This window comes from Mastomys coucha, chromosome X, assembly GCF_008632895.1.
Source record: "Mastomys coucha isolate ucsf_1 chromosome X, UCSF_Mcou_1, whole genome shotgun sequence".
Classification (NCBI taxonomy): domain Eukaryota; kingdom Metazoa; phylum Chordata; class Mammalia; order Rodentia; family Muridae; genus Mastomys; species Mastomys coucha.
Genome location: NC_045030.1, coordinates 101,953,022 through 101,961,304, shown reverse-complemented (window position 1 = coordinate 101,961,304; position 8,283 = coordinate 101,953,022). Strand labels below are relative to the sequence as shown.

At 40.8% G+C, this 8,283-nt stretch overlaps 1 protein-coding gene across 1 annotated transcript in view; it reads right to left on the bottom strand.

Moving 5' to 3' along the window:
* The window catches only part of Ogt (O-linked N-acetylglucosamine (GlcNAc) transferase), a 40,669-nt gene that overhangs the window by 14,485 nt on the left and 17,901 nt on the right, over positions 1–8,283 (bottom strand). The window contains exons 7-13 of the mRNA XM_031365852.1: positions 6,765–6,844; positions 4,821–5,016; positions 4,422–4,562; positions 3,659–3,759; positions 998–1,151; positions 812–913; positions 283–462 (exon numbers count right to left, since the gene is read on the bottom strand). Coding sequence (XP_031221712.1) covers positions 283–462; positions 812–913; positions 998–1,151; positions 3,659–3,759; positions 4,422–4,562; positions 4,821–5,016; positions 6,765–6,844 — 954 coding nt within the window. The remainder of the gene's footprint in view (positions 1–282; positions 463–811; positions 914–997; positions 1,152–3,658; positions 3,760–4,421; positions 4,563–4,820; positions 5,017–6,764; positions 6,845–8,283) is intronic.

Here is an 8,283-nt window from a genome sequence, read left to right as displayed (position 1 = left end):
CTTCTGAAGGTCCTGAGTTCAAATCCCAGCAACCACATGGTAGCTCACAACCATCTGTAATGAGATCTAATGCCCTCTTCTGGGGCGTCTGAAGACAGCTACAGTGTACTTACATATAATAATAAAAATGAATAGAAATGAAGAACTGAGCTGAAGTCAGTCCACAGTGACTTGGAGGGTAGACAGTTTCATTTCTAGTTGATAAAGCCATACATTTGACTTATACAATGTTTTCTCTACCTGCATTTTAGTTTATAACAAGAAGATTAAAACAAGAGTCACCTTATCCAAGCAGAGATTTCCATGCCTCTCTGCAATAGCCTTCCTGAAGCCATGGGAAAGAGGGTACAGCATGCTATGGTGAGGATGTACAGATGGTAGCCTATTCTTCTCTAGTTGCTCAGCTACAATACTAACCAATTTCTTCATCCGCTCATCATAGTCTGTCCAATCACAGACAATCTAGAGGAAGCAAAAAGAAATTATCACCCAAAATCCCACCCAAAGATCTATTTTATCAGTATTTGAGCTCCTAGAGTATTATTAGATAACCTCCTAAAACCATGGTTCTTGTGGCTGGCTCAGTGAGTAAAGGTGCTTGCATTGTATGCCTGACAACTGGAATCCAATGCCTGGGACCCACATGCTAAAAGAAAAATGACTCCTGAAAGCTGCCCTATGATTGCCACTTGCCCAAAAAAATAAAAATAAAAATATTGCCTCGTCTCTAGACATGATTAGATTATTATGGCACACAATGAAAAGATGGTAACAATGCAGAAAGAAAAACAATGAACCATTTATTCTTTACCTGTAGGCAATGAGCCAAGTTACAATAAGCATCAGGAAAGTCCGGCTTAAGTTTCAGAGCTGTGCGGTAAGAAGCTATTGCTTCTGGGATATTCCCTGAATCCTGGAAAGAAAACAAAACTTGTAAGGAGTTTCCTGCAATGATAGGTCAGTGCTAAGTACCCCATATTTGAATAAACAGCAGTACCTTGTGAATGGAAGCCAGATTGCTGTGTGCATCAGCAAAGGCAGGATTAATCTGGATGGCACGAGTATAACATTGCAAAGCTCCCTGAACATCCTGCATCTCCTTTAGAGTGTTTCCCATATTGGAATAAGCATCAGCAAATGTAGGACTGATTCTGAAGGAGAAGATAAAGGCTTGATTATCTCATGGAAAATCTTGTAAAACATCAAGGGGGCTTTGGTATGTGTTTAGCATTACAATACTCGCCTACCAAGCATGAGGCCTAGTTTGAATCCCCAAACACCAAAGAGGGAGGGAGGGAGGGTCATTTTAGCACCTGCCAAATGTCAAACCTTTAATTATTAGATAATAAATTAAATAATAACAACAGATTAATAATTGGGGCTCAGCAATTAAGAACTCTCACTGCTCTACCACAGCCTAAATTCTGTTACAACCATCAATGTCCAGCTCTAATGGGATAAAGCACCCACTTTGGGAATTTAAGCACATTTCATACACAATAATGCACACATAATTAAAAGTAAATTAATCTTTTAAAATATGACAATAATAAGCTGGGTGTGTTCCCTGCACTTGGAAAGCAAAGGCAGGTAGATCTCTGTGAGTTTGAGGCTAGCCTGTTCTACAATGCAAGTTCAGGACAGCTGGAGATAGAGACAGGAACCCTGTCTTTAAAAAGAAGAAACAGCAGCGGGACGGTGGTGGCACACGCCTTTAATCCCAGCACTTGGGAGGCAGAGGCAGGCGGATTTCTGAGTTCGAGGCCAGCCTGGTCTACAGAGTGAGTTCCAGGACAGCCAGGGTTATACAGAGAAACCCTGTCTCAAAAAATAAAACAAATCAAAATACAAAAAACAAAAAAACAAAAAGAAAAAAGAAAAAAGAAAAAAAGCAGTAATTTTAAAAGGTTAGTGAGATGGCTCAGCAGGTAAAGGTACCTACAATCAAGCTTGATAACATAAGTTCAACCACAGAACCTATATGAAAGATAAGACAACTCCAATAAGTTGTCCTCTGACCTCCACATGGGCACTGCAGTGTATGCCCACATCTTCTCACACCCAGGAAATAAATGAAATATAATTATAAAATTAAAACAAACAAACAAGAAAGCCAGGCAGTGGTGGCATGTGCCTTTAATCCCAGCACTTAGGAGGCAGAGGCAGGAGGATTTCTGAGTTCCGAGTCCAGCCTGGTCTACAGAGTGAGTTCCACGACACAGAGAAACCTTGTCTCAAAAAACCAAAAAATAAATTTATAACAGGACATCCCTTTAACCCTAGTACACGGAAGGCAATGGCACGGGCATCTCTGTGAGTTCTAGGCCAGCCTGATCCACACGGAGTTCCAGGGCAGCCAGGGACAGAGGCCTTGTCTTGGGGGGAAAAAACTAAAAATAAGTAACTATATGAATAAACAAATAACAAGGGGCTGAGAGAGGTGGCTCAACAGGAATCCTGGCTGCTCTTACAGAGGCCCTGGGTTTGGTTCCCAGCACCCCATGGGGCAGCTCACAACTGCCTTACTCTAACTCCAGGAGCTCTGACACCCTCTCTCTTCTGGCCTCAGTAGGAATCTACTGTGCTGCATATACCCATATACAGATGAATAATTTTTAATGATTTTTAAGTTTAAAATAAGGAAGCTGGGTAAGGAAGCACATGTCTTTAAACCCAGGACATGGGAGGAAGGGGTAGATGGATTTCAGTAAGTTCAAGGCCAGCCTGATATACATAGTGAGTTCCAGAACCGCCACAGTTACATAATGAAACCCTCTATTTTTTTTAAAGATTATTATTATAAATAAGTACACTGTAGCTGTCTTCACACAACACTAGAAGAGGGCATCAGATCTCATTACAGATAGTTGTGAGCCACCATGTGATTGCTGGGATTTGAACTCGGGACCTTCAGAAGAGCAGTCAGTGTTCTTAACCACTGAGCCATCTCACCAACCTAAAACCCTGTCTCTTAAAAAGCTTAAAACAGGCCAGGTGATGGTGGCACATGCCTTTAATCCCAGCACTTGGGAGGCAGAGGCAGGCGGATTTCTGAGTTTGAGGCCAGTCAGGTCTACCTAAGCTCCTGAGTGCTGGGATTAATGCATATACTATGCCAAGCCTTAAAAAAAAAAAAAAAAAATAGATGCCAGGTGGTGGCGGCACACAACTTTAATCCTTGAATTTTGAGAGGCAGAGGCAGATGGAACTGAGTTCCAAGTAAACCTGGTCTACATAGTGAGTTCCAAAACAGCTGGAGCTACTTAGAGAAAAGAAACCCTGTCTCAAAAGAGAAAAGAACAAAAAGATGCTGAACTGGATGGGGAAAACCTGTTAGACTTCAATCCTATGCAAAGATATACAGGCATCTAAGTGATACTGAGAGTGAGAGCAAGAGGAAAGAGCACACTATTTGGTTATCCAATACCAAATGGTCAGCCCTGAAAACATTATACAGGTTGTACAAGTTATATTTAGAAATACATATATATATATTATATACATATATGCACATTACAACAATTCATGAAAAAAGGTGGCCATGGATTTAAGAGCAAGGAGGTATGGTTTATGAGAGCTTTAGAAACAGGAAAGAGAAAATGATGTAATTATAATCTAAAAAATGAAAACAGGAAAAAAGAAGCTATGAATTTCTTACCGTATGGCTTCCTTATAGTGCATCAGAGCTTCTTGGAGCTTGCCCTGCTGTTGCAGGACACTTGCTAAATTGGAATGTGCAGCAGCAAACTCTGGGAAGACCTACAGAGTCCCGATCACAGTGGACATTAAATAACAGAAAAGAACCTTCCTTTACCTCCCACAACTCTGAGAAAGTCACCATGTACGCCCGACTTCTCTCCATCTTTTCCTAGGTCTAGTAGCTCAAATTCTAAGGCGTCTCCATTTTATACCTAGCTTCATTTCAAGCATGAGGTATGCCTCTCTTCCTGTTACTCATGCTGTAATACCACTTTTATAAACTCCTACCACATACATCTACTAACCACTAGACACAGGCATTCTTCATTGTAATAGCTTTACTTAGCTTACTAGTCAATATCTTCATACAGATCTCACCTATGCATAATGAACTCAATATAGGGGTGTCTTGCATGTCCATAGGACCTTACATCAATAATGAATGATCCTCTTAAGGAGGTGAAGGGCAGCTGAGCTGTGGTTGTGCACAACTTTAATTCCAACAGTTAGGAGTCTCTGGGTTCAAGGCCAGCCTGGCCTACATAGTGAGTTTGAGGACAGTCAGGGCTACACAGAGAAACCCTGTCTCAAAATCAAAAAACAAACCCAAAAATGAAAATAAGATAAACCCAGAGGTGAATGAGTGGCAGGCAGACTAAACTACTTTCCCTCTACTGTTACACAGGCTAGGCTAGACCCTCCAGCCACAGCACTGAACATACTTCTAATGCTTTGCGATATAGGCGAACTGCCTCTTCAATGTTGCCCTGTTCCCGTTTGATGTTGGCAAGGTTATTCAAAGAGTCTGCATGGGTAGGACACAGACGAAGAGCGGTGTTATAGCAATCTTCTGCTTCAGCAACCTAGAAAATAAAACAAACCATTCAGAAACTAGATAGAGGAATCAGAGAGACCACTGCTGTTCTAGTAATTCAAATAACTGCATCATTGAGTCTAATGGCTGGGAACACACCAGAAAACTGATACTTCTCAGTATCCTCCTCCCCAGCAACCAAAACTCCAAAGAAACCAATATAACCATCTCAATACTTAATATGTACAATGAAGGCTTTTCTTTTCTACCACATAACAAGGAAATAAAAATAAGACAAAATCCTTACACTGCCCTTCTCTTTGAGAGCATTTGCTAGATTGCAGTAAGCATCGGGGAAATGTGGCTGCAGTTCTATAGCTCGCCTGTAGGTATCAATGGCCAGGTCTATTAGGCCTTGCTCATAGTACACACAAGCCAGGTTGCCGTGCACCACCGCATGATTTGGGCTCAAACTTAAGGCACGAAGATAAGCTGCCACAGCTCTGTGAAAAAAAACAAAACAAAAATACACAAAATGCAACAAATTAAACACATTATTATTAGTGTTTATGACATGTGTATATGTTGGCATGGACCACGGGGCACATGTAGAAGGCAGAATACAGCTTTGTGAAGTTAGTTCTCTCCTTCCATTGTGGATTCCAGGGATCAAACTCAGGTCATTGGCTTACACTTTTACTCACTGAGCCATCTCACCCAACTAACCTTAATGGATATTTTATTAAATGAAATGCCAATTAATTTTAACTAATGTCAATTAACTTGTTATGTTTTATTGCATATCAAAATCTCGGTTTTTTTTTGTTTTTGTTTTTGGTTTTTTTGAGACAGAGTTTCTCTGTGTAGTCCTGGCTGTCCTTGAACTCAGAAATCCGCCTGCCTCTGCCTCCCAAGTGCTGGGATTAAAGGCGTGTGCCACCACCGCCCCAAAATCTCATTTTTAATATAATGTATTTTTTGTGATGCTAAGAACTGAACTTAGGGCCTCATGCATGCTATACAAGGGCTCTACCACTGAGTAAAAATTGTTGATCCTGCATTTTTATTTTGGGATATGCGGTTTTTGGTTTTGTTTTTTTAAGATAAGATTTTACTCTGCAGGTTTAGCTGGCCTCCAACTCTGAGCATCCCCTTCTCCCTTGGCCTCTCAAGTGCTAGTATTACAGGTGTAAGCAACTACAGCCAAGCCCAGTTTGTTTTTTGAGATAGGGTCTTGCTCTATCAAGGGCCTGGCCTTGACTCACAGCAATCCTCCTGCTTCATCCTTCCAAGTGCCAGACTAGTTTTAAAATGTTTTAATTTTCAGAGGAAAACATTTGTGTGTTCCAGCTTGGCTTTCCTTTAACAACAAAAAAGTTACAAATCAAAGACTAGAGAGATGGCTCAGTGGACAGGAGCACCAGCTGGTCTTTCAAAGGACCCTGGTTGGAATCCTAGAACCCACATAGCATCTAACAGCCATTTATAACTATAGCCATGTCTAGCTCCAGTTCTAGAGGATCTGATGCCCTCTCTTCTAGCTTCCCAACATGGTCCTCCGATATACATGCAGGCAAAACACCCATACACATAAAATAAAGTAAATAAAGGGGCTGGAGAGATGATCAGAATTTTTGGTGTATTTATGAGGACCCAAGTTTAGATCCCTGAACCCACCTAACAAACCAGGTATGGCCATGTAAATGCATGTAACCTCAGCACTGGAGGAAGGGGATTATAACAGGAGATCACTAAGGTTTACAGACTGGCAACCTAGCCAAAAATGTAAAACCTGGGTTTAAGGAAAGAGTGCCTCAAAGGAATAAGATACAGAATGATAGGATGGGGATGGACACCAATGTTCTCTTCAGGACTCCCACGTGCCATTCACCTGCACATACCAGTACATCAACCCTCCCCCCACCCCTACACAAATTAGAAAAGCAGATTTTAAACAAAAATGTCAAAAGTCAAGTTTTACTTAGGTTTCTTAATCAAATCAAGGGAAGAATTCAGTCCAAAAGGTAATCATTTCTAACAGTTTTACAGTAAAGAAGTTTCAACTGAATTAAGGTAAGGATAAAAGCATTCAGGAAAACCAACAATAAAAGTCATCCAACTACATCTATTAAGTAAAGCGTAACAAAGCAGGAGGGAAAAGTATACTCTAGATAAATGTCCTTCTGGAAGCTGTTGCCACATTAGTCCAAACTACAAAGGCAAGGAAATTGATCAAACATAACATTCTTACCTGTCAAAAATTCGTGCCTCTTTCAAGACATTTCCTAAATTGATATAAGCATCCAAAAAATTTGGGTCAAGGGTAACAGCCTAAAATTACAAGACAGTTAGTTAGAAAAAGACTGGATTTAATCAGATTAACTTCTCATTCAGCTTTTATTCTGAGGTAATTTTAAATATACAATTACATTTTTTAAAATTTTTTTGTTTGTTTGTTTGTTTGTTTTTTGAGACAAGGTTTCTCTGGGTAGTCCTGGCTGGAACTCACTCTGTAGACCAGGCTGTCCTGGAACTCAGAAATCCACCTGCCTCTGCCTCCCAAGTGCTGGGATTAAAGGCGTGCTCCACCACTGCCTGGCCAAATTTTGTTTAAAGATTTATTTATTTATTTTATTTATGTGAGTACAGTGTAGCTGTCTTCAGACACACCAGAAGAAGGCGTCAGATCTCATTACAGATGGTTGTGAGCCACCATGTGGTTGCTGGGATTTAAACTCAGGACCTCTGAAAGAGTAGTCAGTGCTCTTACCCGCTGAGCCATCTCGCCAGCCCCCCAATTACATTTTATAGAATAAAACTCAATTTGTGGGGTTGGAGAGATGGCTTAGCAGTTAAGAGCACTCCAAAGGTCCTGAATTCAATTCCACATGGCTCGCAACCATCTATAATAGGATCTGATGCCCTCCATCTGGTATGACTGAAGACAGCTACATTGTACTCACCATTTATGTAAAATAAATAATGTCTTTAAAAAAAACTCAGTTTGTTTTCAAAAGCATGTCTTATTTAGTTCCCTCTCATCTATAAACCTTCATTGATATCAAAATAATTGGAGGGGGGCTGGTCCTATAGTACACTGACAAAGCACTAACCTAGCATACTCCAGTACCTGGGTTCCATTCTCTATATCATGAGAAAGAAAGCAAACAACAAAACAAAAACAAAAACAAAAACAAAAAAAAAAACCTTTCTCAAGAGCAAAATGGATCCAATTTAACTGAGCAGAGGACTTCTTCCTTTCCTCTTGTCTGTTCTTTGAGACAGGGTCTCACTATGTAGCTAGAGTCAGGCTGGCCTCAAAGTCACACAAGCTTGACTTGACCTGCCTCTACCTCTGCCTCCCAAGTACTGCTATTAAAGGCTTGTACTACCATACAGAGTATTTCTAGTGCTTGGCCCTATTGTCTTCAGTCAGTTTAACTCTTCTAAAAGATAGTGGCAGAAACCAGTAGTGAGCTCTTAAAGTATGTATGTCCCTCTCTTCTATAAACACAGCTCAGCAAGTCCTCAGTAAGATATGTAATTAGAGTTGTAACATTAAGCCAAATATGGCAAAAGCCTATAATCCAAGCAGCTGGGAGGTGTAAGTAGGAACATGCAGTCGTTGCGGCCAGCCTCAGCTACACAGTGAGTCTGTAGGCAGCCTGGGGCTATATGAGATACTTTGACAAAATAAGCAAATGAGCTGGGCGGTGGTGGCACTCTCTGGTCTACAGAGTGAGTTCCAGGACAGCCAGGGTTACATGGAG